The sequence below is a fragment of the Calliopsis andreniformis genome, chromosome 10 (genome assembly GCF_051401765.1).
Source record: "Calliopsis andreniformis isolate RMS-2024a chromosome 10, iyCalAndr_principal, whole genome shotgun sequence".
Taxonomy (NCBI): domain Eukaryota; kingdom Metazoa; phylum Arthropoda; class Insecta; order Hymenoptera; family Andrenidae; genus Calliopsis; species Calliopsis andreniformis.
In genome coordinates, this window is record NC_135071.1 from 4,568,501 (window position 1) to 4,581,506 (window position 13,006).

General features: G+C 36.6%; 1 protein-coding gene across 2 annotated transcripts in view; it reads right to left on the reverse strand.

Annotated features, from left to right (window-relative positions):
* Positions 1-239: 239 nt before the first annotated feature.
* The window catches only part of Hcs (holocarboxylase synthetase-like protein), a 348,010-nt gene continuing 335,243 nt past the window's right edge, over positions 240-13,006 (reverse strand). For both annotated transcript variants that reach the window (XM_076386483.1, XM_076386482.1), the window contains one exon: positions 240-646. In XM_076386483.1, coding sequence (XP_076242598.1) covers positions 475-646 — 172 coding nt within the window. In that variant the 3' untranslated portion in view covers positions 240-474. The remainder of the gene's footprint in view (positions 647-13,006) is intronic.

The window sequence follows — 13,006 nt, forward strand, 5'->3', positions numbered from 1 at the left end:
GACGGTAAATGTACTGCACCTAATCCGGAGATTGTATGGCCAGAGATGGGTACCACCGATAATAAAATCCGTAAACTATTATGGATTAGCGATTTGCTTAGAATCTTCTAAATTGTTCGACGAACGTCTCATTCGGTAATCAAGAAAATCCAGTCTTCTATCCGAAATTCATAGTTTCAAAGCAAGGCAGATCAGTGACATGCGAATAAGCAACGTCACAAGTGATGTCAATTATTAAGTGCAGTTTATTAGTTATTACAAAAAATTATAGTTTACACATGTTTATTGTATAGACAAACGATGAAACATGAAAGGAAGGATACAAACAATACTTTTCCATTACTCCCATTTCACACTCACCTAACACGTATATATACCGTTACATTTGAAGACAGTATATATATATATACTATAATATAATATAATAAGTAATAAGTCAATCTTCAATATTAATGTCAATGCACGCATGTACGATTACTTTGGAATGATAAGACCTTGAATACAATCAAAGCTGTTACCGTCTGGATGCACTGTAAATATATTCCCTTCTTCCCCTCGTACACGTAAGTATCCAAAATCGTCGATTCCTAATATTTTAGCTCTTTGTGAAGTTCCCGACAACGCTGTCACTGTTACTTCTTGGTCGCTATGAAACATACATACAACATATATTAATCTTAATTAGCATATGAATATATGTAGAATATTAATCAAGCATCCTTACAAGAATTAATAGCATGTAATAAAATCAGCATATCTAAAGTTGAAATTGATTGAAATAATTTTTCTATCATATAGTTGTTCAAACAATAGTTTCTATATTTGCACTCTATTCAAGATGTATTTCAAATTAAGGACAGTCTGTTAATATTTAATTAAATTGGTGAGTTAAAGAACAGTACAAGTTCAAAAAATACATTTCAAGATATTTGATTTCAACGTATAGTACTCTCAGGCTCATGAGTTCTGTGCATTTTACATATAGGTTTAGGATAATTTATAAGCTACTTCAGACGGTACTGTTTGTTGACACATTCAGTAATTTTACTAAATCAATAATAAGGTATCGTTTACACGATTGATGTGCTCCAGGTGATTTCCACTAAACTGTTATCCTTTTACGTGTCCAATTTTTATCCCATATAACGGATATTGTTTGTATTTAAGTTATTCAGAATTTCGCACGTATTTTCTCTACACCGCACGGATTAGACGCACACTTTGTCATATACAGTAATGTTACGGACGAGAGCCGCTCTCGGGTCTGGTCGCGTCTCTCGTCCGTGACTGGTAGTCGATTCGGCTTCCTTTGTGCTCTCGGTCGCCGAGATAATTGGTACACGACCGGAGAAGCAAAAAAAAAAAGGACTCGCTCGACCGTCGATGCTCGAGCTCGATGCCCGAAATCAATGACGTCAGAAAAGACAAGGATAGCATTAGGGATTTAATAGGAAAAATTGAAGTTCCTTATTTGCAAACAAATTTTCAGGCAAGTAACACCAATCGATTCCTTGTGCTCTCCCGATAAAAATGATGTCAAACACGACATGATTCCGATTATTTATAATAAAGATATTTAAATAATAAAGGTTGGAACCCTGCGACGGTTACGGAGAATCGTCAAAGTTACTTTTCTATCAGTTCTTTACAAGCTAAAAATGACAGTAAATGAAGATTTGGCTAACAGAATTTATGTATATTATATTTAATCAATGTCGGAAAGAAAATATTGAAAATAAAAAAATAAAAATTTCTAAACATTTAAAACGGTACTTATATACTTTTTGTGTTACGCTTTCTTTTTCTTAATAATTTCAGTCATTAAATAATTAAACACAAAAATATGAGGGAATAATAGGGAGTTAGTGAATCGGAGAACTTTTCGTAGCATTCTAACATGCTACGAGAGCCGCGCTCGTCGAATCGACTACCACTCACGGACGAGAGCAGCGCCCGGGTCTGTTTACATAACGCGATGAGCATGACCTTTCGTTCTACAAACCAAGTTTTATGTATCTTTGTTAAAAAGAATCGGAATCATGTCGTGCTTGACATCATTTTAATCGGGAGAGCACAAGAAATCGATTGGTGTTACTTGCGTGAAAATCCGTTTGCGAATAAGAAACTTCAATTTTTCCTATTTAAATCCCTAATGCTATCGTTGTTTTTTATGACGTCCTTCTTCTCGAGCGTCGAGCTCGAACGCGATGGTTCCAAGAATTGGTTTCTCGGCGACACGTATCAAACGAGGTAGTGGGGATAAACCACAGCTCTCGTCCGTGTAGAGGAAACGGCTCTCGTCCGTGTAGAGGAAACGGCTCTCGTCCGCAACATTACTGTATACGGAAAAAGAAAATGAATTGATTAAATAGTACATGCTATGGTTGCATTCGCTTTTATTATAAAATCACTTCATACGTGCGGTAGAGATACTGTTCTGGCTAAGAATAAAACCGAATGTCTAAAATAACCAAATTGCTGATTTTACCGTGTATACGCACATACAAGATGTACAGTATTGTAACAACCTGCGGCGATTCCACAAATCTACTTGGTTACATAGCCAATTTACATTGATAGCATTAAGAATAAAATAAGTATCAGAATAGATATGTACAGGGTGTAAAAAAAGTAATGGTCACGGCTTCTAGGGGTGAAAGTAGATCTCTGGATCGGTGGACATTTGAAGAAAAAAGTTACCGCAAAATTGTTTATAACGATGAAAAAAATTGTTAAAGTTTTTTATTGCATAAATGTGTTCTATGTGTCGAGTAGAAAAAAAGTCTAAAAGGAACCATGAACCGGAAATGCACCGTTTAGGCGTTATAAAATTGTTAACATATACGCAGGAATGAGCGTGCGAGGCGCCACTCACGCAGAGCCTAGCGCGCGGCTGACGCACACGGACACGTATGGACTGGCCGCGCTGTCCGCTGGTGTGCGCTATGCATCGTTCTACACCAACACCTTATGCGTAAGAGAAAAACAGACGTTTTCGCTAATTTCTTGCCACGCATTTCCGTGACCCCGACGCACGCATATTCACGCATACTCGTTTCTTTAATCCTTTAAAACAACAAGGACGAAATGGTCATGAATATATCGAAACACAGAACAGTTGAAATACGTCAATCTTTGGCCAATGAATGTGTGCTTTCAAATGCTCCTTATCGTTTCGTGTAAGCAACAAACGCTAATGATTCTTCAACATGTAATACCACTAATTGAGAACACTTATATTTATTACTATGTAGTAATGTTAGTATCTTTTAATAGTTAGAAATGCATTAATTAGTATATATTATATGAATCTATAACAGTATGTAACGATATATAACAATATTGCGTGTATTCATAGAGTCTGTATTTGCAGTGTTTTGGTTGTTTAATAACCATTGTTCAATAAGACAACTCGTAATAGTAATTTTAAGCTTCAGAAATTCAAAAAATTCTTAAGTAAGTATTTATTAGTAAATATATCATTAATTATGTTCTGTTCAATAATACTGTTATATATCATTAATTACATCCTCCACTATTTCTTAAATATTCTCTATATATTTCACGAGCTTCTACATAATTACGATTCGCTTCGTCAATAGCACGAAGCATTAACCGAATGTTCGTGAAGTTGCAACGAAAATTTCTAAGCATCGCGACAGGATGGTGGTAAAATTATAGGAATTAAGAAATCACTTAAAATAATTACTCTAGGAAAGAATAATATTAAAAACAGTGATATCTGATCAAAGATAATCCTTGTATGAAACTGTTCACACCACTGAAAACACTCTGGCACTTAAAAGTCACAATAAAAATACACAACACTAATCATGTAATTGAGAAATATGTTTCTCAGTGTCATGCGTTCAGCACTCCCGTTGGAATATCTTTGGCTTACATAGATCCGAAGCAGGTGGCGGGGTGGTACTTTGGGAGGAATAGCCAGCTCTGCCGCATCGTCGCTTGTTTCATGATCTGATTTTTAGCTACTCGAAATTCGCTAGTTTGAAGTGGAACGGAACAGGTGGCGGGGAGAACGCGTGACACTGAGAAACATATTTCTCAATTACAAGATTAGTGTTGTGTATTTTTATTGTGACTTTTAAGTGCCAGAGTGTTTTCAGTGGTGTGAACAGTTTCATACAAGGATTATCTTTGATCAGTTATCACTGTTTTTAATATTATTGTTTCCTACAGTAGTTATTTTAAGTGATTTCTTAATTCCTATAATTTAATTAAAACTATTAACAATTTTTTTCATCGTTATAAACAATTTTGCAGTAATTTTTTTTTCAAATGTCCACCGATCCAGAGATCTAATTTCACCCCTAGAAGCTGTGACCATTACTTTTTTTACACCCTCTACAAGTACAGTAATGACGATAGGATGATGACACCACGGACCTATCAGCAGGGGCACCTTACGGTACGCATGCGCGAACACTATCACCGGCATGCGGCAAGACATCGGAACCCATTAGGAGTTAGTATTCTGTGACGGTTCCCAAACACGTATACGCAATACAACACTTCTCGTCCGCTGAGGGGAACCACTGGGTTCAAAAGAAGAAGACAACCTCCGAGGATAAATACGGCGACGGTAGCAACAGCAGGACGTTCTGGAGTTCAAGGTTCTGAAGATCACACAGTTCCACTGACCCCAAACCTCTCCTAGGCAGCTTTAATCAGCTCCTTGGTTTTTTCTGATCAAGGCAGCTTTAACCAACTCCTTGGTTCGTCTACATCGAGGCAGCTTTAACCAGCTCCTTGGTTCCTTCACATCGAGGCAGCTTTAATCAGCTCTTTAATTGCCAGTCCAAGACAGCTTTAACCAGCTCCTTGGATCCTCCACATTAAGGCAGCTTTAACCAGCTCCTTGGATCCTCCACATCAAGGCAGCTTTAACCAGCTCCTTAATTACCACTCCGATTCAGCTTTAATCAGCTCTTTGGATCCTCTTTATCAAGGCAGCTTTAACCATTACCTTCTTGGATCTGCCACTTCAAGGCAGCTTTAACCAGCTCCTTGATTACCACTCCGAGGCAACTTTAACCAGCTCTTTGGATCCTCTTCATCAAGGTAGCTTTAACTGACAGCTTCTTAGATTCGCCACTTCAAGGCATCTTTAACCAGCTCCTTGATTACTACTCCGAGGTAGCTTTAACCAGCTTCTTGAACCCTCTCCAACAAGGCTGCTTTAACCAGCTTCTTGGCATATTTTCGATCCTTATCGACCAACACTGCCATCTGCCGAATCAGATCTCATAAGTCATCTTACGCCAAAAAGTATTCGGTCGGTAAATAAGCAGTGCTAGTTATCAAATCAATTAGTGAAAATACGTAACACACTATTGTTCGTTTCTTTTGCTATTGGTCTGAAGACTAAATGAGTGATAATATTAGAATTAGTTATCTTAAACTTAGCTATGAACCCTTTGCACCCGAGGCCTTTTTCGCTTCAAATAGGCCGGACGCCGCATTGGCGCCACTCGAGTGCAAAGAGTTAACTGTATAAATTTTGATTAATAAGTTTTGCTACACATTATTCTAAGAGAAATTCTAGTCTATGAAATTTATTTCTTAACCGCACGCCACACGAATCCTACTCCCTGTTCACGGATAAGCCGCTCTATCTGTGAACATTCTGTATACGACGAAGTCAAAGCGTTACAGTATGTTCAGTTTAAATGTATACAAATGTATATATCCGCAAATATTAAAAGTGAAAACAAAAATGTTTCAGACAAATTTGTATGGTATCAAGTGGGACATACATTGATGATAATAATTGGAGCTTGTAATGACCTTGGAGAGCCTTTTACGTATAGATGTATAGCGTGTATAAAAATTACATGTCACGACCACCATAGCGTGATTCTACACCTCATGATCGATGATGATCTGTTATAAAAACTTCCCGCAAAATTGTCCCTAACTGACTTTTTTAAGGTTTTAAATGTTAAATTTTTTTTATGATTGCATCATGTTCTACTCGTCGAGAGGATAATAAGTGTCAAAGGAACAATAGCTCGGAACTCAATCGTTCTTGCAAAAAACGATGTTAAAAGTTCGATCATTCTTAAGGGGGCAGACTCCTTCGGGGCCTACTCCGAATCGATCGAAGCGCTGTTGCGGAAAAACGGGCATTAGTGAAAACATATAATTTATACATGCGACATTTGATAATGTGGCATCTAGCGTTATCCTGTTGAATTACAAATGAGAATTGCGAAGGTATAATTGCCAAATCGCATCGTAGGAAAGTTCTGTCACGCTGTTGCCACATCAATTACAATTTTATGCATCAGTAAATCTCTACTGAATACGCCTTTAGCCGATATTTTGCTTCATACGGAATATAGAAAAAGACGGTGCGAGCGAGAAAGAAAAAGTATCACGAATGAAACAATACATGTGTGCCCAAAATTATGAAAGTAGTCTAAGAAACATTTTCGTATGAGATTCACACAAAATTTCACATTTATAATAAATGTTCATTAATCAAGACTAATTATAATGTTACGTAATATAGAAATATTTTCTAATTTATTCAAATGACCACTTTCATAATTATGAGCATATATATATATATACTATTATGTGAAATCCTAACACTTATATATGTAGAATAAATAATTCATTAAATTCATGTTATACATTCATTCATTCATTCATACTTTTTAAGAAATAAACAAACGAAATTATTTTAATTTTTTTTTATTTAAAAATAAAAATGTTATGAGTGGTATAATTGTAATCTGTGAAAAGGTATACAAAGATTAGAATTATTTAAAATAAAAATTGAAAACAAAAAAAATTAAAAGCTACCACGAGATTCGAACCAGGCACCTACAGCTTATGAGGGAATGCCTAATTCACACTCAACTAAGATACTTCCGTGTAAAATTAGTGGATTAAACTATAACTTCTGGAACAATTCCAATTGTTTGTTTATAGTAAATAATAACTATTGAAAAATAATGATTTGTAAATCACCTTTACTTGCTACATTTTCATCGATGCAAGGGTAACTCACACTGAACCTCTCGTACTGTTTGCAACGAGTGCAAGACGTTGCGAGTATTCATTAGCAATGTTATAATTTATACATTTAGTGAACAATAAACAACATGTATCATAATATAATGACAAAAACATTATAGGGGTATATATTTTTCGTAAAACCACTCGTTTCAGGGCCCAATTTCGCACAAAATGCAGTTTAACTAGGAATGTTATTATTTTGTTTATAACGTAAAAATTCAGAATTCTATTTTAGCCGTGTTTTGTGTTTTGGTTCATAGTATTTGCATACAAATTTGCAAAACGATCGATCAGCATGTTGTCAGTGAAAACAACGACAATATACTATTTTTTAATATATTTTTTAAATAATTGATATTTTTAAAAAATGTTTACATAGGTGAATTCGTCGTTCAAAAATATACAATCGCCCCATTTATATCATTTTGCTATACGCACTAGTTTTGGAGATATTAAACGAAATATGTTTTCCACCCCGAACTTTGGGTGTGGTTTTCACACCCTTTAGATGAATTAGAAGCAATAAAAAAAAATACGTGTCGAATACTTTCGGCTATTCTACAATCCTACAAAGTTTGATCAAAATCGGAGACTTTCACTTCGCGATGTTCCCTTATTAGTAAGAATCAAAATCTCGGCTGGAGTTGGTTTCGTTTGAGTTTTCTTGATGGGCAGAATTGTAATATGTACATACATATGTGTGGCAACAGCGTGACGAAACTTTCAATACGTTTTGGCAACTAAGCCTTTCTTGCGTCTGTATTCGTGTATTCGATGAATACGTCATTCAGCTGTCAAATTCTAGATTACATTTACCGACTGATCTGTATTTTTATCGATGCTGATGGTAATATGACCAAATTGATTGAGATATACCATTAACGCTTCTAACGGCAAATCGTTGAACTATTTTTGTGTCAAAACGGGTGCACAACGAAAATTACGCTTTACGCCTTCAAGAAGTGTTAAATTGAGGAAAATCGCATTTCCACGATATTGTGCTAATTCAAGGAAGGGTGCTCTGGTGTGCTATGAGTGAAAAAACCATTAAATCGTGAGATATTTGCGAAAATGTCACTTCGGCAGCCATCTTGCTAGTTTACAACAGCGTCTGTTTCATGCTTACAGTTTGTAATTTTACAGTTTTCTCAACGTATAGTGTTTATTGGAGTTTAAACGGACCAGAGCACCCTGTAGTGAAGTCTACTCGTGGGTTCTGTACCCGCGAAAAATTCATTTATGCAAGTATCGAGACGTAAAGCGTAATTTGCGAAACCGTTTGTCTCTCTCGCTCATCGTGTATACGTGTATGACTTTCTTTGCTTGTGTGAGCGCACGCACACAGCTCAAAACACAAGGAGTCTGACCCCTTAAACTCAATTTATTCTAATGTTTTCAAAACTTATATAGATAACATGTTATAACGAAACAGTAGGAATCATTAACGTATGGGCAGGAATGACTGAATGAACTACGCCAAATTATACCATTACAGAGGCGTCACTTCATTTTACTTCATATATGATACGTCCCTCTTCGAACTCGGTCAATAAGACGTAGACCTGCTCCACACTTTTGTAGCCTACTCGTTCACCAGCTTTGACACCTCTGAACTATTTTCCGTAGTGTTTAGTGTTATTGGTCGTCTACAAGTGAATTCAAATATAAGATGAAAATGTGAAAAGAAAATAATTTTGCGTGAAAGTAATTTTTTCTGTTCCTTTACCTCTACAATTTCTTTGTCTTCTGTTTCTTCAACGAAACCAGAGGATAGCACGGTCTTGATTGATGGATCTTAAAAGTCGAGCTTGTGCATTATCCTAGATGTGGCCACCATTTTGGTCAAAGCAATTTCTGATCCACGCTTCTATATTATTCCTCCATTTTTGACTAATGTTTGGTATGGATCGGAGATGTTGGAATGCCTGTTCGATTCTACGTTTTAGTTCGTGCACATTGCGGATTTCTGTAGCTGAACGATAAACACGTTCTTTAACTATTCCCCAAATAAAGAAGTCCAGTGGTGTCAAATCTGGCAAACGAGGAGGCCACAAGTGTAGAGCAGGTCTCCATCCTATCCATCGAATTTCAAACATTTCATCCAAACATTGACGAACTGGTCGGCTATAATAAGGAGGAGTATCATCATGCATAAAGTAAATGGTGCGACGCCTGTGTCATGATATAACTTGACATAGTTAGTTCAAGAGGCGAGTTTGTAAAAATCGTAGATATGCGGCACTTGTTAGACGTGGTAAATAAATAGGTTCAATAAACTTTAATACTGTTTTTTGAGAGAACGATTGAGTTCCGACCTATGGTTTCTTTGATACTTTTTATCCTCTCGATGAGTAGAACATGATGCAATCATAAAAAAATTTGACCTTTAAAATCTTAAGAAAGTCAGTCAAGGACAATTTTGCGGAAAGTTTTTTTAACAGATCTTCACCAATCATCAGGTGTAGAATCACGCTATGGTGGTCGTGACATATAATTTTTATACACCCTATATATACAGCACAAATTTATTTACAGTATTATAACGTCCCAATGCGCTACGCGAAAAAGAAGGAACAGGTGTTGAGAAGAGAGCGGCTTCCTCACGAATTTAGGATAGTAGGAGTTCGTGTGGTATCTGGCAAACGAGTGAAATCTACGACTTGGATCTGTTAAACATTAACAATTTATTCAAAACTCATTAATTAAATAATATAATATTAAAAGAAACAGAAATAGTATAATCAATAATTGTTAAACTAGCTTGAGCATGGTAGTGCGTGATGTAACTTTAAACACCAAGTATCGATATAACTCTTGTAATGGATCGATCTTAATCTGACAGACACTGAGTCACTGCCTCAATTATGAAAATAACCTAGGAGCTGTCTCCTCACCTTTCCACAATAAGAAAGATAATCGACTACACGCGTTCAGCATCTTTAAGTGACCTTTAGTCTGTACGGAGATCAGTCGCTCAGTTCCTAAACGGAGCGGTCTGCAACTCTCTCCAACGTCAAGTTGCATGTCTGCACCTGTTACGAGATATGTGCTCGGCTAAGTGTCCTCGAAACGTATTCTGGCTTGCCGGAGCCTCCAGTTACTATAGCCGCAAAGAACTTGTCTCGAACGGAACGGTCTGTAGTCTTTTGCAATTATAGAATGCGTTTGCCGGGCTTATTACTCGGAGTTTTATAAATACTTGGACGCCCTCACTATTAATCCTAAAAGAAGCATCAAACACCTTTAATCCTCTGAGCATTGAGTCGCTATAGCCGCCGGGATCAGGTCACGAGCGAAGCGGTGTCTAATAACTACGCGGAGTGTATAACTTGTGTCTGAGATAGTCGGAGGTAATCTTGTCGTCCAAATCTGTTTTCTCTGAGAGATGCGGCCGGAGCACCTACTTATATACTGCAAAAATTGTAGTACGTACATACGCAGTAAGTCGGAGCAGTTGCTATCTTATTTTAATATTTACAATAATAATTTAAATTCACTGTAATTATAAAATAGTATAAAACGTGCGAAATTGAGTACGTATATCTTAAAATTCTGCAGTATATGTAATGAAAAAAGTATATAAAACTAATAATTGAAGAAAATTATAATTAACTAAATATTACGACCGCAATGAAAAGGATTATACATGAGTGGAATAGCTATCGTAGAAAAGGAGCGTATTAGGCGAAAAAAAGAGACGATTATACAGGGTGTCCCACATAAGGTGGCGGAGCCGAAAAGGGGAGATTCCTGGGGTGATTCTAAACACCCTTTTCCTTTGCAAAAATGTTCTCTGAAGCTTTGTTAACGAGTTATTAACGAAAAACATCGACCAATCAGAGAGCACGAATAGCGAGCGCTCGGCCGACCAGCGACAGGTCACAAGCTACGCGGAGCGTCTGCTACTCACCGTGCTCGAGGCTTGTACAAGAAACTGAAGACTTTTACACGTTATTGCCAAATTCCTCCTAAAGTATTGGATGGAAAATTATGAAAAAAATTAGGGACACGCTAACTATCGCGACACATATTGTGGAATTTTTTCAGATTTTTAAATTATTAGCCAAGTTGTAGAAAAATAAAAGACAATGTTAGTGTAGATTTCTCATAAACTATTGGACAAAAAATTATGAAAAAAATTAGGAACACCTTAGCTATCGCAACAAATGTTGTGGAATTTTCTCAGATTTTTAAATTAATTAACAAAATTGTAAAACATAAAAAACGAGAGACAAAAAGGATACTGACCAATTTTGCTAAAACTATTTGTGGAAAAATTATAACAAAAAATGCTGCAACATGTTAGCTATCGCGACAAATATTTTAGAATTTTTCCAGATTTTTAAAATAATTAACAAAGTTGTAAAACATAAAAAACGAGGAAAAAGAGTTTCAAAATGCCGATTTAATAAAGTAATGCTATAGTAAAAAAATAAAAAGCAATGTTTTTGTAGTTCCTACGGATTGTACGTTATTTTACTGTGTATCAAAACATTGAAAACTGTACAATAATACTCATTTCATAATGAATGAACGAAAATTGGAAGTATTAGTTGCTGTAATCGGTAAAAAGTACGGAAACATTGATTTTTATTTTTTTAGTTATGACGGACCAAGGAAAAACATGTTTAAATAAATTGAGATTAATAATATGACTCTAGTAATACGAGTAATTACTATCGGTAAAACTCACCCATTCGGAGAGGAATTCACCTGCTGCTTGAACACTTGCTCCATTAGGTCGTTGTGCCGATCCCGATCATTGGGGGATGATGGCCAGGTAGCGCTGATCGCAGGTATCCAAGACCACAAAAAGACACCTTGCATTTACAACATTATGCGGTCACTAACAATAATCACTTCACTAACCGAGCACTTGACCTTTTAATGACCTTTTAAACGACAATCGACTATTTTGAAACCTTCTGCGGGATTCCATAAATAAAAACAAGATGTTACACACTTCAGCGACGAAATTACGATCGATACTAACGATTTTTTCCGAAGTCTCTTTCCTCGTGCCCTCGTATCCCTCCAGCGCGACTTCTCGGGGTGTAGCTTCGTCGAAATAGTCGAATTTGATTTGTTAGTTGACACCAACGAGGTTGGATCTTCTTCGGTTACTTTTTTTAGTGGAGGTGGTAGTCTCTTCTTCGGGTCGAAAAAGTCACAAGGAAATTCATGGGGAAAAACGAAGGCCGTAACGAGTGTCTCGCAGATGTGGCCGTTTATGATCACAGGTATTGCCCAGCAAGTTCGTAGGAGCCATCGATACCCGAGACTGGAGACTGCAAGGGTCGCGTCGCGTTTACCATGGAAGTCCTTTTAATGCATTCGGACGGATGAAATATGGAATTGCCCGTTGTTAAATCGCCAGTTGGGGAAAGCTTCTGAACGTTAAACATTTGGTCAACGGATGTCTCGGATAGACAGACAAACTCGTCGATGAGGAGAAAATACGGCAATTGTATTCTCATTCTTGCATGCATTTTATTACGGCACACACACAGTGATCATCCGATGTTTGTTTCTCTCTTCCCCAATTTTCGTAAACCTTTTCGACCTATAGGGGAGGCTTACCCATGTATTAAAGATTTGACGGATCTTTTACATACACGTAAATGCATTTAGGTACATGTAAACTCAGGACCTTCTTTATAAACCACTTGGAAATTAAATTCAATACAATGGCAATACTTTTTTTCCTTCGGAATATTTCAACGAATATCTGTTTATTTTTTCGATTTTGTTTCATAAAAATATTTTGAAAGATAGCAGGGCAAACAATAAGAATAAATGTACGGTCACTACATGTGCAGCGTAATAAAAAGCAAGGCTCGGTCGCAAGACGCAGACATCGAAATAGTTAAAGGGATTCGAATACAATTGATGTATTTAACCCCCGATGTAGTGACGAATTAGTCTCTGCCAGACATTCGTTGACCAAATGTTTAAGGGC